This window comes from Hyperolius riggenbachi, chromosome 4 (assembly GCF_040937935.1).
Source record: "Hyperolius riggenbachi isolate aHypRig1 chromosome 4, aHypRig1.pri, whole genome shotgun sequence".
NCBI lineage: Eukaryota > Metazoa > Chordata > Amphibia > Anura > Hyperoliidae > Hyperolius > Hyperolius riggenbachi.
This window is the reverse complement of record NC_090649.1, coordinates 210,446,779-210,466,581: the sequence shown is the minus strand read 5'-3', so window position 1 is coordinate 210,466,581 and position 19,803 is coordinate 210,446,779. Positions and strand designations below refer to the sequence as shown.

Genomic DNA, 19,803 nt, shown 5'->3' with positions numbered 1-19,803 from the left:
GTGAGCTGCCATTTTTTTTTACTTGCTTTTTAGTTGCAAGCTCAAAAGTGATTACTCTCCAGTCCTTGCCTCAAAGCTGCATGCTTGTTTCAGGTCACTGTTATGTACACTCCCTCACTGATCAGTCCCATGCTTGGTCCAGGTTACTCCCTAAGCAGGAAAGCAAGTTAAAGAAAAGGAAGTAGGTTGGATAAGCCCTGCACTCAGAAAGAAGAATGGAATCCACAAGGATCAAGAAGAAGGGTGCCTCGAAATGTATGGATAAAATCAGTGGAAGAAACAAAAATGAAACAAAATCAAAAGAATAGCAGCAAATAGATATGAACTGAGAGCCTTCACTGATGCCATATGCTCCACTGAGAGTTAAAAGAACAGGAGAAAGACAGGGAAAAGTATTGCATACACACATTTCTGGCTGTGGGTATGTTAATGGACCTGCAATTTCATAAGTGCAATTTGGTAAAGTCTAATTACATTCTGGCAGAATATACAATAAAATCCCTCTTGCAACTCTTCTTGCCCACATAGCTGTCCTGCCTGCTTTTTATCCCAGAGTAACATAATCTGTACAAAAATCCAAAACTATGCCCTATGGCAGTGCTGGATGCATCCATTTCCTGGTTACCTCATATGTGAGGGGGAAAAAAAACCTGGATCAGTGCAGATAGATACCTAGAATGTTTGGCCCATTGGTGGCTGAAGGGGCTGAATTTGCCACCAGTTATCTGCTCTCCTGAATTGTCTGAGCACTTGGTAGCACTCAGTACTGGTGTTTGAAAGGCTGTCCCCCTATGGAATTACATCTGAACACAGCATTGCCGCCCTCAGACGTGACATGCCATGGTTTTTGCCCCCCCCCTGCTAATACTACCATATGTGAAACGATGGCATGTGTGGCGTTATAAACGTTAGCATATGGCTACATGAACTTGAAGCCAGGAAATGCTCACATCTAGCAGCTGGGAGGCTGAACTGTCCGACAAGTGTGCAGTTCAACCTACCGTAGAAAAGGGGCCTTAGACTGGATGTCAGAGCATGTGAGAAGGCTCCAGGGGAAAGAGAAAGTAACTTTTATAATTTTAGGCACCTTTTTTAAAACATGATTTATTTTCTTAGTAAATATAATACTATGGTAAATCTGTTGGAGCAGAGGGTAAATTTTGACTTTGTTAACGTTTCAGCAGCTATTGTGAGGGTTGAAACCCCAGGCTAACACTGACATGTAAAATCAGACAGTATATATATTTTATTTTTATTTTTTTTCTGGATAGTTTTGCAAGGTCATTTTTATCTCTAATTATCTCTATCTTGGCAGAGACCTGGTTAAATGAAATCCACATAGTCCTGGAAATTATATAATATATTATATATATTATACAGTATAGTAAATGTATAGTAAAAAGCAGCTTTTTATTTGTGGCTCATGAAAAAAAAAAGTTAATTCATTTTTTTTTTTTACAAATCATCTTCATTTCCCATTTTGTTGTAAGTTGTAATTCATACTCTTTTATTGTATTTCAGACTTTACTGTAGAAAGCCTGGACAGATAAAGAACATTTGGCCATTATTTTGTCATACAAAATATATTAATCTAGTGCTTTATAGGCACCGAAGTAGAGCTAATCTATGGCTTCCAAAAAGCTGGCAACCAGAGCGTCTGTCCACTGCAATGAATCATGACAATCTGTGCACATTAGTAATTAAAATCATTTCATAAATAGTTAATTGAAATGAAGGGGAGAGAGGAGAGCTTAGATAAAATGTTATGTGAAGATGCTCTTTAAGGCTCAGAAGAATAATCGCTTGACTTACATACTGTATTAAGCCCTGACTGTGAAGTAAATGTTATGCAGCTCTGCCTCACAGCTGGAGAAACATACATTGAATCCAGCAGGAAAACTGATGGCACAGGTACATGCTGACTGATTAGTAGGTAAGATTCTTACCTGGAGTGAAAACCAAAATCCCAGTATAGCCCAAGGGGGACAAAATGTAGCTTTCTACATCACAAACTAAAAAAAGAGACCACACAGGTTACTCAACTATATCATTAGGAACTACTTCCTCCTGCTCACTGATGTGCCAATATATGATGCTCAGCCCCGCGTGATCACTATATCAATTATCTCAAAGCGATGCAATAACAGACGGTCTTTCATAATTCAGAGCATAAAGCTCTTCATGACTGGAATATGGAAATACGGAACATGCACAAGCTTTTTTTGTAAATGGAATGCATTAGGATTAATACTAACTCACCTATATAAAATTTCACAGTAGTTGTCAATTAGTAACTGTATTAAAATGCAAAGCATGAAGGGAGAGAAAGGCAAGGTAAATGAAGGTAAAGAAAGGCCTGTGCACACTAAAGTGATGGTGCTCACCACTGTGCATTGCCTCCTTACCACCACTGCCTGGATTCTTCATTCACTTAATAAGAAGGTGGTTATTATGGCAAAGGTAAAATTATAGCAATCACCATTAACCTCCCTGGCGTTCAATTTCCCCAGGATTTCTGTGCAAAAAGTGATCTAATTAATTTTCATAACCTTCTTTTTCCCTATAACTTGCCAAAATACGTCAAGCAAGGGTCTAGTATACAGTGCAGGAGAGTATTGACGTGCATACATGTCAATACTGTTCACAGCATATTTTGTATTGACGTGTATAACTGTCAATACCGCCAGTAATACGGTCTTCTGGCTGTAATGAAATAACACCAGGTCTATATCAAGTTACGGTGATCTCAAAGGACACTCACTTTTTCATAAGAAACTTGTTAATGGCTTTCTGCTTCCTCATGAATTCCACAATCTTCCGGTTCAGGTAAACAAACAGAGCGCCACCAAATCCACTGGCAATCCTGAGAATCAGAAGCAAGGTCAGCACAGGGGTGGACTGCAATCTAACCTATATAACAGGCAAGCCTGAGGAGAAATGGTATATGCTATACTGTACATCTGTTAAAAAAGGACAAAGGAAAAAACAGCGCGCTTACCTAATTAATTTGTTTCCCAAAAGTGCCCATCATTTACATGACAAGAACCCCGTATAAATACCAAGTACTCTCCATAAAGTATTTTTTTTTTAAATCAGAACACTCCTTTTTAAATCATTAGATCTTAAAGGTGCGAACTGATATTAAAAAGCACTGAAGAAAGAAGTGCTGATCCATTAACTGATTGCTGATTCTTTATAAATAGGTTCATAATTTTGATTTTTGTCCTCCAACAGAAATAAAAAGGCCTATTTATAAAGAACTGCCAATTAGCTACTGGATTAATAGTTTTTACTTTGCTAATTTAAAAAAAATGGTCCCTTTAAAGTGAACAAACAGAGGGCTATGGATGTTTCATTTTAAACAATACCAGTTGCCTGGCAGTCCTGCTGATCTCTTTGGCTGCAGTAGTGGCTGAATCACAGACCTGAAACAAGCATGCAGCTAATCCAGTCTGACTTAAGTCAGAGCACCTGATCTCCATGCTTGTTCAGGGCTGTGGCTGAAAGCATTAGAGACACAGAATCAGCAAGAGAGTCAGGCAACTGTTATTATTTTACATACATACATACAATATAATTAAAATGCCATAAGGCTGCATTCCTAGCTGGAACCCAGCATGACTTCCAAAGTCACCTGCTGATGGAAATGACCAATTATATGTCAATAACAGTTTAAAGAGATACCTGTTAGCAATAAAACACAAACTGGACTGACTTTTTATCATTCTTGAAAATGGTTCACCACGCATCAAAGCAGCTTTCCAATTCAAGTTAAACTGAACGCAAATGTAAACAATGTCAACTATAGGTTCGTACACACGTCGGACTGTAACAAGCTATCAGCCGTCAGACCCGCCTGCGGGGCGGTCGTTCTGACGACAGTTTGCTGGTGGTTTGCCGGTGTGTACAGTCCGCCGAGCGGATCAGTTTAAACCGGCCTTATCAGCCTGACAACAGACTGTACACATCGGCAAACTGTCACTAGAACGACCGCCTGACGACTGGTAGCTTGTTACAGTCCGACGTGTGTACGAACCTTACAGGATTTAGATTTATTGCTTCTAGATAAACTGCTGTGTAAAAAAATTACATCTAAACAGAAGTTAAGGTGCCCATACACACATTGATTTTCCCATTTGATCTCCTGCAGATTTGACCACTTACCCACTTAAAGTTTTATACATACCTGGGCTTTCTCCAGCCCCCTTCAGACTGATCGATTCCTCGTCATCCTCCCACACCGCCGGGATCCTCAGCTAGACGGCCAGGTAATTTCGCAAGTTGGTGCCAGTTAGCACAGGCGCAGTGTAAATAGGGCCTCAATGTTTGATTCGATCGATTCTGAACAAAAAGGTATCGATTGGACAGGAGCGAGAATCTAGGTCAATTGAGCACAGGGCAGGAACGGAGAAAAATCCATAGGTCATAGGGCTGCATTGAATCGAACAGTGCAATGCTGCAGTTTGATTGATTTTCAATAGATTCCCTGCTGGAATGAATCTAATGAATTGATTTTCTGTGTATGGTATTGATTCTAAATGAATTAGTTCCTTCCGGAAAGGAATCAATCCTTTTGGAACATGGGATGGGGGGTGGAATCTATAATTGTATGGCCAGCTTTATACAGTTTATTATTACCCTCATTGTTTTAGGTTTGATGACACTATAACTCTGACAACAACGCTAATTTGCAAAAGAGTTTATAAAACCAAATGTGTCTTTACGATTTGCTCTGTCCGTTTTATTTGCCCTTTGATGAGGCACTGTGTTTTTGAATATGCATTACTTCATATATGTTTGACGACAACATCTGGGTGATTAAACCTCACCTCATTTGTGGTGCACAGTAATGGACGGCATTGCATATGGTGTGAGTGTGCCCTAAGGGAAACCATTCAACTGGAGACAACTGTTTATTTAGCATAAATCAACACAGAAAGTATGTTTTTTCATAATAAATTATTTCTGTGCTCTTGGCTGAACTATTCACACAGACAGTTGGGATTGTTCATACAGGGACACTGAATATAAAACACAAACTCAGAAGGTGTTTTTCTGTCCAAAGCAGATAAACCAGAATTTTTTGGTTCAGTCTAGCTGTGAAACAAATACAACTGCACATCAAACATCAGGGTCAGTCATAGTAGATGGGAAATGTTCCATAGAATTCCAGCAGCTGTAGGTGGGGCTATACAATACGTAGGGAGTGTGGAATGTTGGCATCCTGTACCATGTCCCAAGAAAATGGCTCTTGTTTATATAGCTGTGCAGCAGACAGAGTGGGCTTCTTCACAAGTACAAACATGTTTTATTCATATTTCATTTTGTGATTAAATACACTAATATTTCACTAAGGCTACATGAAAAATTGCTTTCTGAGCAATATCAACTGCTGAAAAACAAGATCCTGAAACAAACAAACAAGCTCCTGAAACAAACAAGATAACTGAAGTGAGAATATGAAAGCCGCCTGTCATATGTATTTCCTTTTAAACAATACCAGTTGCCTGGCAGTCCTGCTGATCTATTTGTCTGCAGTAGTGTCTGAATCAGACCAGAAACAAGCATGCAGCTAATCATGTCAGATCTTACCATAATGTCAGAAACACCTGATATGCTGCATGCTTGTTCAGGGTTTATGGCTAAAAGTATTAGAGGCAGAGGATCAGCAGGATAACCAGACAACTGGTATAGCTTAAAAGGAAATAAATATGTCAGCCTCCACTTCAGTTGTCCTTTCAAAGTTATGTGTATGGTTATCAGCAAGTCAGGGTCTTAAGCGAATGCACGACTATTTTTCTAGTGGAAGAAGAAATTAGTCAAATTTTGTATTGTACCTCACCCCTGCATCCCTTAATGGTCCCTACTAATGCCAGTCAGCACTCAAATGAACTCTTTGTACGCTAGAGAACCTGAGTTTCAAGCTGAAGGCAAGTCTGGTTCTTAACCTTTAAAGGTTAACTACAGCGAAAAACGTATACAAATAATACAAACGTATACATATACAAATAAGAAGTACATTTTTCCCAGAGTAAAATGAGCCATAAATTACTTTTCTCCTATGTTGCTGTTACTTACAGTAGGTAGTAGAAATCTGACAGAACCGACAGGTTTTGGACTAGTCCATCTCTTTATAGGGGATTCTCAGGGACATATTGATTTTCAAAAGTACTTTAGTGAATGACAGTTGCTCTGTCCAACTGCCAAAAAACTGTGTAGGGAGCAGGGAAGCTGGCCATCATCATTGTTTAAATCCTTGTTTGGGAATATCTTTATAAAGGATAAAAGCCTTGCTGAGAATCCCCTATGAAGAGATGGAATACCATGGAATCCCATGCTCTTATTTTGATGTTAAAAGTTTAACTACTTACTGCATCTTGTGCAGTATATTCACAGCCCGGCAATATTCACTTGAAGTACCAGGGCCGCGAATATAAGTCTACAGCAGTAGGCGTGCACGCTCCCGTCGTCGCCCGTTAGCAGAGAGATGAATGAATGGGAACACAGTTCCAATTCATTAATCTAAGTCCCTGATTCAATGAACGCTGGTGTCTATGAGATGCCTGTATTCAGTGTCTCTTCTTGTTACAGTGCCAAGTATTACTTCAGATTCACAATACTTACATATGTGAATCGGAAATAATGACTGAGGACACCTTGTGGCCAAATAGTAAATGACACCAAAATCCATTTTTTTATTTAACCTCCCTGGCGTTCTGGACGAGCTAGGCTCATCCAGAGACGCCGGAGGTCACCGCTCAGGCCCCGCTGGGCCGATTTGAACAATTTTTTTAAAACATGCAGCAAGCACTTTGCTTTGCTGCGTGTTGTACCTCATCGCCGCCGCCTATCCGCCGCTACCCGCCGCGATACAGGGCCCCCCCCCCCCGACCCCATGCACTGCCTTTCCAATCAGTGCCAGGCAGTGCTGAGGGGTGGATCAGGACTCCCTGTGACGTCATGACGACGGGGGAAGCCCTCCTGGAAATCCCGCTCAGAACGGGATTTCCGGAGGGGTGATTGCGGCGGCGGCGATCGGAGAACAGAGAGGGACGCCGCAGGGAGGGGGGAATCATGTAGCTAGCGCTAGGTACATGATAAATTAAAAAGAAAATGTGCAAAAAACTTTCCCGCGGCCGCAGGAATCAGAACGCCAGGCAGGTAAATAAAAATCCCAACACTGACTTTTATAATTAACTATTTCCCTCCCACATCCTCTCATAGTACCCAAACTTTTTTTGTATAGGAAAAAAAAATTACATAAAAAAAATACATAAGTAGTTACCTTAGGGACTGAACTTTTTTTTAATATTTATGTCAAGTGGGCATATTATTGTTACTGTATTTTTCGCCATATAAGACGCTCCGGCATATAAGACGCACCCAGATTTAGAGGGCAAAAATCAGGAAAAAAAGAAAAAAACTAAACCTAGGTGTGTCTATGATGCAGGGGTGTCTTAAGGAATTTTTACCCCTCCCCCCCTTTCCAGTTACATTACATACTATTACACCACATAAGGGGACAGTGTTATGATTGGTTGTTCCCATGTTGCCTGCCTATGTTCCTCTATGTGGTCAGTGTAGTGATTGGCTGTTTCTGTGTCCCCCTGTGCTGGCCCTGTGCTGTGTCCCCCTGTGCTGTGTCTCCCTGTGCCTGCTGTGTCCCTGTGTCCCCCTGTGCTGGTCCTGTGCTGTGTTCCATTGTGCTGCTGTGTCTCCCTGTGCCTGCTGTGTCCCCCTGTGCTGTGTCTCCCTGTGCCTGCTGTGTCCCACTGTGCTGTGTCTTCCTGTGCCTGCTGTGTTCCCCTGTTCTGCCTGCCATGTCCCCCTGTTGTGCCCGCAGCCCTGTGTCAGTGTCCCCCTGTTGTGGCAGTGTCCCCCTATTGTGCCAGTGTCCCCTGTGGCAGTGTCCCCCTGTTGTGGCAGTGTCCCCCGGTGGCAGTGTCCCCTGTGGCAGCGTCCCCTGTGCCTGTGGCCCCCTGTTGTCCGTGTGTCCTCCAGTGCCGGTGTCCCCCTGTGCAGGCAGCGTGAGTACACATACATTACCTGCTCCTGCCGCCACGCTCCTGGCTCCCCGATCCTCTTCTTCCATCTACCGCTGCCTGCTGCTGCCCCCGCCGAACATCGCTGGCCGGTCTTAGCCGCAGGGATACGCTATCAGCACACCACGTGCCGGGGTCACGCATGCCGCCGAACAACGCTGGCCGGTCCTAATTATCCGCGCAGGGATACGCTATCAGGGTGCGCCGGGTCACACATGCGTATGCGTGACCCCGGCGCACGTGGTGTGCTGATAGTGTATCCCAGCGCGGCTAATTAGGACCGGCCAGCGATGTTCGGCGGGGGCAGCAGCGGGCAGCGGTAGATGGAAGAAGAGGATCGGGGAGCCAGGATTGGAGCCAGGAGCACAGCGGCAGGGGCAGGTAATGTATATACTGCTTCCCTGCGCACCTCTGCATCCCGAAATCCGTACCTTCGCCGCATAAGACGCACCCACTTTTCCCCCAACATTTTGGGGAAGAAAAAGTGCGTCTTATACGGTGAAAAATACGGTAATTTTTAATTTACAGGCTTGTAATTAGTGATGGACGCAAAACTGAAAAAATGCACCTTTATTTCCAAATCAAATATTGACGCCATACATTTTACTAGGGAAATAATGAATTTTTTCCTTTTTTTCTCATTATTCCAATTAAAATGCATTTAGGATAAAATAATTCTTAGCATAATGTACATCCCAAAGAAAGCCTAATTGGTGGTGAAAAAAAGAAGATGTGCATCATTTTGTTGTGATTATTAGTGGTAAGTTATTGGCGAAAGAATAGGAGGAGCGCTGACAGGTGAAAATTGCTCTGGTCCTAAAGGGGTAAAAACCCCTCAGTGGTCAAGTGGTTACATTTTCCTTTTAAAATTTTGACTGTTTTAGGTAAAAGAGTGTTGTTGTTTTTTTATTATTCAGCTCCCATATAGACAAATCTTGAACTGTTATCTGCACTTAGAGAGGCGTTCTTCACATCTACACAGATTTTACACCGTCTAATAAGTGAAAGTTATTCTGTAATCCAACTGCAGAGAAACTGGATTCTTAAACAGTGAAAAAAAGGAACATAGTCTAGTTCTATGTAGGCTTGACACTGTACATTCATATGTTTATTTCATCATGTCACATATCATGTCAGGTACCCTTTAAGAGGCACTGCATATGAAAAAAAGGCACAATCTGGTAGGTTGCTAAAGGCAATTTCCTACAAGACTCTTTCACACCAGAGGCTAAGAATTGTCAGGTAACAATTACACAGCTGGCTCTTACCCAATCACAGCAAAAGCTGGAAGTTCTTGCAAATCAAAAGGGAAGTCCAGACGAAAGCGAGTTTTAAATAAAGCAGTTATGGTCTCTGAATGAAAAGCAACAACATAGAGGTCAGTGAATATCCGAGAAGGGAGAAAAGGAGAATATAGTCAAGTGACAAGCATAAGACATTTCATCAGCAATACTGGACACTTCTGATTATTCTGCTTATGGCGATTAATAACATGACAACTCACGTCACTAAGTTACCCTATGATTCGGCTTTTATTAGGGCAATGTTTGCTAGGAGTAGAGAATATTTGTACAGATCATCAACTAGGGCACAGTTCCAGCACTGCCTTATCTAATCTGCAGGCTCTTGTCACAGTATTTCACAACTAGGGCCATCATCACAAGAACAGTTATGTTTTATGGCATTGGCAATGGGAGTATTTTACATTTTTGGTTGATCTTTGCAGTCACTTTTGATCTCATTACAGTTATCAGCTATCAAAAGATCAAATGTGACATGACACTAAAAATACAAACATGCAAACAAAAGGCAGTGACTTTATTATCCTTGTAAAAAATATGCAAACTTCTCAATGGCCTTGTTTCAATAAACTTTTCTCCTGAGTTATCTCATCGAGAGATGTTTGTACCTTATCAACAAAATACCTTTTCAAACTACCTAAAGTAAAAAAGATACATTTTGCCTGGACATGGGCTTTAAGTGAATTTGGGATAAATTGTCCCAAATTCACTTAAAGCCCATGTCCAGGCAAAATGTAATCATCTGTAGGGAGGGCGTGGTACTAACCTTCCATGTGAGTCCCCTTGTTTGAGGGGGATCTCTCTTCAATGCTCAGTGATGTCTTTACTCCTGGCAAAGGGGGGGGGGGGGGGGGTCTTTAGGGCATTTTTTTGCCACAGCTTCAGCACACCACCAGGTAATTAGATACTGTAGCTGTCCTGTCAATTCAGGTGGCTCTCATAACCACCATATAGTGCACCTGTATTGTCAGGAACCGGCCCGCGGCACGCCTGCGTATACGGTTCCCGACTGCGGGTTTGACCAGATTGAGAGGGAAAGCAGCCTTAGTCAAGCTAAAACAAGGCTGGGACCCCTCAGAACACCTCTCACTGCCACCACTAGCGGTTCGCTAGACACTTCCACTCTGCTGTCGAGTCCTCAGCGCGCACTCCGCGTTTTCGTATTTGGGTCAGCTTTGCGCTTAGGCCAAATACGGGAACGCCACGCACCCACACACACACACAGTTGCAATCTTACACTGTCATGAAGCAAAGACCCACTGACAGTCGTTCCGAACGATACTGTTAGCCACTCTGCTGTCGCTACTCGCACTGGCGTTGTTCGTACGTTGGGTCAGCTGCGCGCTTAGGCCAACGTATGACAAACGCCCCCACACACAATGCAATTACAATTTCATACGGTAGTGTTGCTCAAGCGTACAATTAGGCATGAACTTATACACGGTTACACTTCAGTCTCTTCTAGGCTATGAGTGTTAGTTTAGTACGGCAGAAGTCAAACTTATTAAATAATAATTTAATATTCTAGAAAAACATAGAACAATGCAGAACTTAATATATACAAAAAGATTACAAAAACCAAAGTAAAAATAGTTACAAGATAAAAGTTACAAAGATAACACACACGGATATTTGCGTAAAATAAAAATGGTGATTAAAAAAAAACGTTACCAACTTGAAGGTCTCAACGTTGTCGGCAGGAGCATGCCGCTTGTTCGACCGGAAGTCGAGATCGACTCTAGCTATGCGCTAACTCCCAGAGCAGATGGTCACTAGGCATTTGCCTCTGCTTTTTATACTCTGAGCTACGCCTGGAGGCTGCAACTTCCTTGGGGAGGGGAGGAACTAGGTTTGAATTAAATCTCAGACATATTCCATTTCCGGGTAAAAGTCTATACATCAAAGATTGTGAAGTGAGTCTTTCAACTCCAGGTGAAAACTTGATTAAGGCTTTTTCCTGTCTCCGTTTTATTAGATGTAATTTACAGGTATAGTTTTGCACCTCCACTAATGATTTAATTTCCACAGGTAAAAAATGGTATCAACAGGACTTCACCCATTTCTAATAGCCTGTCATGTACATTTCAAACGTTCCTGTGTTAGTCTCCAGGCTCTGGTCCTCTTGCTTTGTGTATTGAGACAATGGGCCGTCTCCTGAGTTCAAAAGCCAGGCAGATAATCACATTAGCACTCTCAGAGGAACTGCATACAGACTCAAAGCACCTCATATGGTCAAGACAATCACCCATTTCCTTGCCCCAAGCAACTCAAGGTAACCTGCTCCCTTCTGGCAGAAAAAAATGAAATAATATGTTCCTGTTATCCTTAATATCATCAGCACCCCAATATATCTCCACATGTATGGGGCAGGATGGAAGGGCCATCTGGAAGCCAGTGGGGACAGCGCAGCATTAGGAGAGAACAGGTGTTCCAATCCATGTAGAGAAGCACTGCACACCAGACTCCCTGGGGGAGAAAGTGTAAACTTTTCTTCCCACAGGTTTGTGTTAAACTTTACCTAGATTATATGTTAAAGGATACCCAAACTGACATGTGACATAATGAGATAGACATGTGTATGTACAGTGCCCAGCACACAAATAACTATGCTGTGTTCCTTTTTTTCTTTCTCTGCCTGAAAAAGTTAAATATCAGGTATGTAAGTGGCTGACTCAGTCCTGACTCAGACAGGAAGTGACTACAGTGTGACCCTTACTGATAAGAAATTCCAACTATAAAACACTTTCCTAGCAGAAAATGGCCTCTGAGAGCAAGAAAGAGGTAAAAAGGGGAATTTCTTATCAGTGAGGGTCACACTGTAGTCACTTCCTGTCTGAGTCAGGACTGAGTTAGCCACTTACATACCTGATATTTAACTTTTTCAGGCAGAAAAAGAAAAAAAAAAGGAACACAGCATAGTTATTTGTGTGCTAGGCACTGCACATACACATGTCTATCTCATCATGTCACATGTCAGTTCGGGTATCCTTTAAGGTTTATATTACTTTTCTGAATGGGAGGACTGTCTGCTAATTCCCTGCCTAGTGTCACCTTGCGCCAGAGAGTGCCTAACCCAACTATACACTTAAACCAAAGTTATCTATTGCAAGCCCACATCTCTAAATTTTCCCCTACTGCCTCCAATCTATGTCTAAAATGTTCCTTACCCAACCCCTCCTTCCTACATCTATTATGGCAATTCCCTCCAATCACAGCTTCTTGAAGCCAAGTTCAAACCTTCTGTATGACACCATGGGTTCTCCAGTTTCCCTCGACATTAAAATGTATATCCTAAATCTAACTGAGGAAGAAGTTCCTGAATTTGACAAGGTCTTTGTTGTTGAGACCTCATTCACAGCTAAGCAGTGTGCCACCTTTAGATGGATGTCCCCCATGTGCCCCACTTTCGAGGACTGGAAAATGAAGGTTAAAAGCTCCCTTCCCTTCAAGAAATTAGTGTACCAACAGAGAGGTTGAACCAATAAGTATTCTAAGGTCTGGGAACACTGATTATCAAACCAACATGCGTAACTACACCCTGCTTGTCCCAGGATAATTTGACTAATTTCTTTACCATAACTCTGGATAAGACTCTGTGTCACTCAAAATAATTGCATACTATTTATATTGCTGTACTTTAACTGTCATTAACTTCCGCATGTGACTTGTGCTGAAACTTTTTTCTTGCAATATTTCCTCTTTGGATGGTGTACTTTTATATACCATTGCAATTTTCAATAAAGACTCTTGGTTAATGAGAATAAAAGGTTTTTATTACTTTTCTCATGAGCTTTTAGTCATTTTTGATGGGTGCTGAAAAAAACTCTGTAAGAAAGATGAGAAGTAATTTCTTGTGGGAAAACCCAAAAGAGAAGTTTACTGAATCAGGGCCTACTGCTTTGTGATGATGGGACTATATATTATCAACCAGGGGTGTTGCTAGGATCCTAAGAGATCCGGGGTACTTATGGGCACTTCAGCTGGGAAATGGGCGTGGCCATGCACCATAATGGGGGTGTGGTCATGGGTGTAGCCAAATTTACATAAACTTAACAGCAGTCTAAGTAGGCCTGCCCAGCAAAATGTTGGATGAAGCCACCCCCCCCCCCCCCCCACTAATACAAAAAAATGCAGCATATCACAAATGGGCACTTAAACATAACTAGGCAGAGTTACCTGGTTTATGTTCTGGCTGGTCTGGCTTTCTGCTGGGTGGGCTGGCCTGCCGCCAGGTTATCTGGCAGTTCCCCCCTAGCATTCCCCTCCCATGCTACCATAGGGCTCCCATTCAGGCACCACAACTCCCAGAATGTCCCCATAGAAGAACCACATGCCCCCATAAAGGCAACACAGCACCCAGCATGGCACCACAGTACCCAACATGCCCCTATAGAGGCATCACAGCACTGAGCATGGCACCACAACACCCAGTTTGCCCACACAGAGGAACCTTAGCACCCAGCATACCCCCGATTGATGCACGCCTGCTCCCTACATGCCTGCCATTGAGGCACCATAGCTGACCCTGCCTGAGGGACATTCAGGGCACCCCAGAATAGATCTGGGGCACGTGCCACTGATCTTTGGGGCTAGCAACGCCCCTGTTGTCAACGTTAAACGAGTCTTGAACAACCTGTTTTTCCATTCACTCTGACACATTTTTTGGGATTCCAGCCTAATAGAATGAGGAAGCATTTAGGCCTCTATCAGATACTTATTGCTGCTCCTCCCCAAAAGCATGTGTCCCCTTACTCAGTTGCTTACAGCTTTCACAATGAGCAGAGAGTAAGAAGAACAGTGACAACACTGATAATAAAAAGGCATCTGTCTAGAGGGTGAGGAAGGGTTATTAGTACAAGATATTACAGCTGTCTGAAACCATTGAGGAGATTTCCCCTCACTGCATGTTCTGGTCGCACATATCACAGAGAACAAGTCAGGAGAAATCTTCACAAAAGGGGCACAGTAACAAAAAAAATCATGGAAGTTATAACCCTTTCATACTCCAAAATTAATAGCACAAATTTTAATTTCAAAATCCACTTTAAGGAACATCAAGGAGCTACAAACCCCAGTTTTTTTAAAACTCTAGGCATACTTTAACATGAAAGATCAGGTGTAGTCCTTCAAAAAGAGCATTAAGAATATATATGAATGGAAATACTATCTTCAGTGCAGTGCGTCAGTGGTGCTATTATGATCTTAATGAAAGATATGTGGTTGACACCAAGAGAAAATGGCAACAAATCTAGAACTACTGGTGCCCCCCTTCTTTCTTTGCTTTTCTAAATGCCCTATATCTAGATTCTACGTGTTGTGATGCTCTGACAGACTGTGTGGCTGCCACGTCTCTCCTATCTCCAGCATTATTTACATCGTAGTGCAGCAGTGAAAGACCTGGATTTTTTATGTAAGTAGTTTTATAAAATTTAGGCCATTTTAACTGTACTAGAGCTGATCTTCGATTTTAAAGTTGCCTGGGGCTGACTTTTAAGTTTACAATTAATTAATACACAGACTGCCTGTTTTGAATAGCATTTAAAAAATAAAGTGCCTGCTTACCCTCATCTTTATTCCACACAGCCAGTACTCGGAATATGAAAGCACTAAATGTAGCAGCAAAAAAACCACGCCAATAATTTCTTACGGCAAAAAATGTTGAAGTGACCTCAATACTAAACAGGACTCCTATACAAATGAAGAACAGTACAGGATTACGCCTTATAAACACTTTCATATTTCAACAGCTATGAAAATGTGCAAAGTACTGTAATTCAAAACATTCAAAACATCAAATAATACATTAAAAAATAAATTAATAAACCGTTTGTCTCTAGAAGCGCATTTCCAGACACACAGAAATAGAAGCCTTACCTTCCCTGCACTTGTTCTATGTATTAGAGAAATGCACAAAAAATGTTTACATAACTTCAATTGGGTCTGTATATTTCCCAAGTCAAGGGCCTGGTACACAAGTCTGCAGCCAACCTTTCGGGTGATCGTTCTTCCCAACTGATTTATCAATCAATCAGTTAACAATTGGACAGGGTTGCCAAACAAATGTACAGGCATGTTCAAGGGTTCTCCCATCTGATCTGTTATTCTCTGCAAATTCCACAATGGAGTATTATATGCAGGACTGAATAATACTATATTTACCAGCACATCAGATCATTTAATGACCAAGAAGCAGATCTGATGGTAGAAGATTTATCTTCAATCTGGAGCACATATTTTCTGTATATCAGCCCTTATAAAGCTCTTAGAGTAGGTTCATGCTAGAAGCCAAACAGGACCATTTTGCAATGGATGCATGTTGATGGGTCCTATGTTAACTATAAGATCCATTTACCCATGTCTATCATCTCCGTGTGTGCTGTGGTAGCAGAATGCAAAGTCCCATTTTGTAGGACTTTTCTGAATACCACATGTAACACGGACATGTCATAGATAGCATTGCCTCTTTTACATGTCTGTTACAACAGACACATTACATTATAAGTTGGATCCACTCTGATTGTCTACATCAGAATCCTGTTGTAGTGTGAACCTAGCCTCAGAAAGTTTAAAGGGAGCCCTAACAGAGTTTGATATGGAGGCTGCCATATTTATTTCCATACAAAGCAAGTTGCCTGGCTGTCCCTCGGATTCTGTGACTGCAAGGTCAGATGCATGGACTATCCACAAAGAAAAATAGTGCATGGGTTCTTCCAGGACACACTGTGACCATAACTGCTATTCCTAATGTGTCATCATCACCACAACTTTGCCAGTAGGAGGGACTAGACAAACTTTTCAATTGTGCCTGGACTTACAGTAATGGGCATAAAATACACTGAAATCTGATTACTACTCAAAGTGTGGTGGCCTGTTCTCTGTCACTGCATTTTGCAGTTTTCCACAGGATAAGTGGTCTTTTGGGGAGTTATTGCAGCTGAGTTTAACCCTTTAGAAGCCAATTTATTGAGAGGCTTGCAAGTGCTCCAGGCCAATTTATTTTAGCACACTTGTATTATTATTTGTTACATTTACCTGCTTCTGATAAGTACTGTAGTAATGTGTATTTATGGCAATTTGTCACTAGGGGGCCGTTTAAGACAATAACAGAGGACTTCTGCTTTCAGTTTCTATCTTTTCTACTAGTAGAGAGAGACTAAAGCTTTCCAAGGATTTACAGCACAATGGGTTCTGCTGACTAAGATCAAAAGCAGTGCATTTATCTCAAACGAGATAACTCTGAACTGAAGTTGCTAATGGGTTAAATTAGCCAAGACAGAGGCATGATGGACCTCTTCCTTCTGTGCTATCATCTCTAAAAATGCAAATGGCTTATCTGCCCTTGGGGGTGAGGTGGGGGTTGGGGGGGGGGGGGGGTCTGGCTCTAAAAATAATAGGTTGGGCAATTTCTGGTCAGGCCAACCGCTGGTTGTTGTAGAACAGGTTACTTTTGTTCACAGGTAATGCTCAAAAGGTGAATAGCAAAAAGACTATACAGGTAGAACTGGAACTGTGTCCAACAGGGGGGGACCCACTATACCCCACAGCAATGCTTTGTATTGCCATGTAAGAAATAAATATGATTCCATTCTTTCCAGGGTCACCCCTGATTACCTCACTTCCTTCCATGATGTCATCACCATTTCAGATGGTAACTGGCCAGTTAGTGCCAAGAGTCTCTGGCGCATCACCAGCTTAAAGAGCGGTGACATCAGAGGGTGCAAACATTTTACAAAAATGTAATAATATTGTAATATATTATTATAATAAATATAATTATACCCATAATATTCCATTGTATATCTGGAAGATTGACTAGCGGCACTGCTGAACTATTTGGCTGCAGCAGTGTCTAAATTACACCAGAAACAAGCATGCAGCTTGTCAATGTCAGAAACACCTGATATGATGCATGCTTGGGTCAATAGCTAAAAGTATTAAAGGCAGAGAAACAGCAGGACAGCCAGGGAGGTGGTATTGTTTAAAAGGAAATAAAATATGGCAGCCTCTATATGCCACTCACTTCAGTTGTCCTTTAAATTAGCTACATAAACGTAAAAATAACGTAAAAAAAAAAAAAAAAAAGCTGTCAAAAAGAAACTAATGTTGAACGTTAAGTGACAGCAATTAAGAGACACAAATGGCATTATCCTGAACAGGTCAGTGAGACATAAGTCATGTGACCAGCAGCAATGATGAAAAGAGCTAGGCATGATCTGCAGCACGTCAGCCTCAGCAAGGTGGATAATACTGCAGGTTCAGTGCTGTGTTACAAAGATTTGTTCACAGAAAACAAGCACATTCCACAACATCAACTAATCTCGGTTTACTAATAAATCGGCTTTACAAAACAGACACTCAGCCTAAAAGCCAGGGGGAAAAGATCTTAGAGTGAATAACAACCTGCATAGCGACCTAGCCCGGGCTGCCTTCTCAGAAAGAGATCAGAGAGTCATGCATGAAGTATTATGTAAAACTCAATATATTATGCAGTAAGCTGCTGATGGTCATATGCTTTCCAAGGATAAAGGGCAATAAAAGTCTATTTGCTGACATCCCATATTGACGTACCTGAACCAGTGTGGTCCTACCCAGTAACACACCCTCTATACCGAAACTGACCAGTTTTGAATGAAGCTCTTGTTAATCACATGCTAGAATCTGGATGGGAAGTTAGGCTTGGGAGAACTGCCCACTTGTCTAAAAATCACTTAAATGAATTAAAAATAGAAAGATTCATAAGGGATGAACTGTTCTACAGGGAAGCTGTGGGTACAAAGAAAACCATTTCACATTTTGTCAGTATTTTGTTCAGCTGCCTTTGCTTAGATAAATCAACAGCCTGTAAAGCAAACAGAGTGAATAGTTCAACCGCATGATCCTGATGTATTATTGTTTGAAAGTGGTGATTACATAACTATAACTGATGGTTCCCACACATATATTTCAAGCAGCCCTCCCACACCGCATCCTGATCATCCAACTCACAGTTTATATACACCCACCACTCACTCACATGCATAAGAATCCTTCACATAGCTTATAATTTCTCTAGATCCTTTCTGCCTACACAGCCCTCTTACCTCCAATGGGAGCAGCAAAGCAGCATCCAACTCCAACTGCGCAGGCTGCCGCCAACATCTCAATGTTACGAGACTCATTCTAATGTGTGAGAAATATTGTTAGGAGTGCCATAAATATAAAGCGAAGGGCACAAAATCAGGCATGTTATTGCCAACAGAATACTGCATAGAAAAGTAACAGCGTGAGCTAGATAAGGCTAAAATAAGTGGGGCCTTCCTGCACTTCCCCACTAAGGTCAAAATAAATATCATAAATGGAAACTAAACTGTCATACTGTCTTAACATATTAACAGGAATACACTCTGAGCTCCATGATGATTTAAAATCATATGTTGTACACTAACAGACCAATAGTTTTACCACCTGCTACTTAAAAGGTACATTCCACTTTTGTTATTAAAAGTATCAAAAACATTTGATTGTGCTGCATGTGTATTGTGTTGTGTAATACTGTCCCGATTCCCGCTGATCGCTAAAAGTGCTAGCTCAGGAGAAACCTAATGGCAGAGATCTCATTGCCAGGATTGCAGTTACGTGTTGCATGCAACATTTTCCCGCGATTCTCGAACGATCGCGGTACAGTACTTTTACATACGCTTATTGCGATCGCCGGGAATCACGGAAGTGTACATTGATTTTACTGTGCCAATCGCGGTAAAATCACAGCGCAAAACGGTAGCACTTGCGCTTTTTAAGTGTGAATAGGCCCTGATGCAAGGGTGATTAGCTGCACACAGGAGGCACCTTTGTAACTTATTTTCAACACCTGCACTAATCCATTGACTGCAGCAAACTAGGACACCTCCACTGATCAGTTTTTGTTTGGAACATCGTGGAATGGCTGTGTTTTATATGAACAGAAAAACAATAAAAGAAACTGGATATATTTGCCATAAATCTATGCAATACAGTATATAGAACTTAACTGAAAGAATTGTGTCTTTTTCTGAAAGAAAAGTGGAAATTCCCTTTAGTGCCCAGCTGCGCAAATTATTGTTATTTCCCTAACGCTCGCCTTAACTTTTCAAATATCACATAAATATTTAGTAAATAATTAGTGATCAATAAAAGATTTCATAGTGTGCCTTTATGACTTTGTGAATGAGCTGGCTGAAGTGTGTCCTCCTCAGAATTCTTCCTCCCCGCTGGAGGAGGAGCACTGAGTAATTGCAGAACCTCATAGCCTCCCATACCTTGCTGCAGAAAGAGGGCATGGTCTAGGTTGCAACCCACTGACAGACAAGCTCTTGCACAGGGCCGTTCACATCACAAACGCGGATGGCCACGCATGCGGAACGCACGCCATCCGCGTTTGTATGCGTTGCGTGGCTGATCCCATCACTGAAAAGTGAATGGGACAGCCGCGCGTTTTTGCAAAA

General features: G+C 41.8%; 1 protein-coding gene across 4 annotated transcripts in view; it reads right to left on the bottom strand.

Annotated features, from left to right (window-relative positions):
• Positions 1 to 19,803, bottom strand: part of CLCN2 (chloride voltage-gated channel 2) — a 270,689-nt gene that overhangs the window by 83,576 nt on the left and 167,310 nt on the right. For all 4 annotated transcript variants that reach the window (XM_068279352.1, XM_068279353.1, XM_068279354.1 and 1 more), the window contains exons 7-10: positions 18,424 to 18,502; positions 14,906 to 15,031; positions 9,311 to 9,395; positions 2,762 to 2,863 (exon numbers count right to left, since the gene is read on the bottom strand). In XM_068279352.1, coding sequence (XP_068135453.1) covers positions 2,762 to 2,863; positions 9,311 to 9,395; positions 14,906 to 15,031; positions 18,424 to 18,502 — 392 coding nt within the window. The remainder of the gene's footprint in view (positions 1 to 2,761; positions 2,864 to 9,310; positions 9,396 to 14,905; positions 15,032 to 18,423; positions 18,503 to 19,803) is intronic.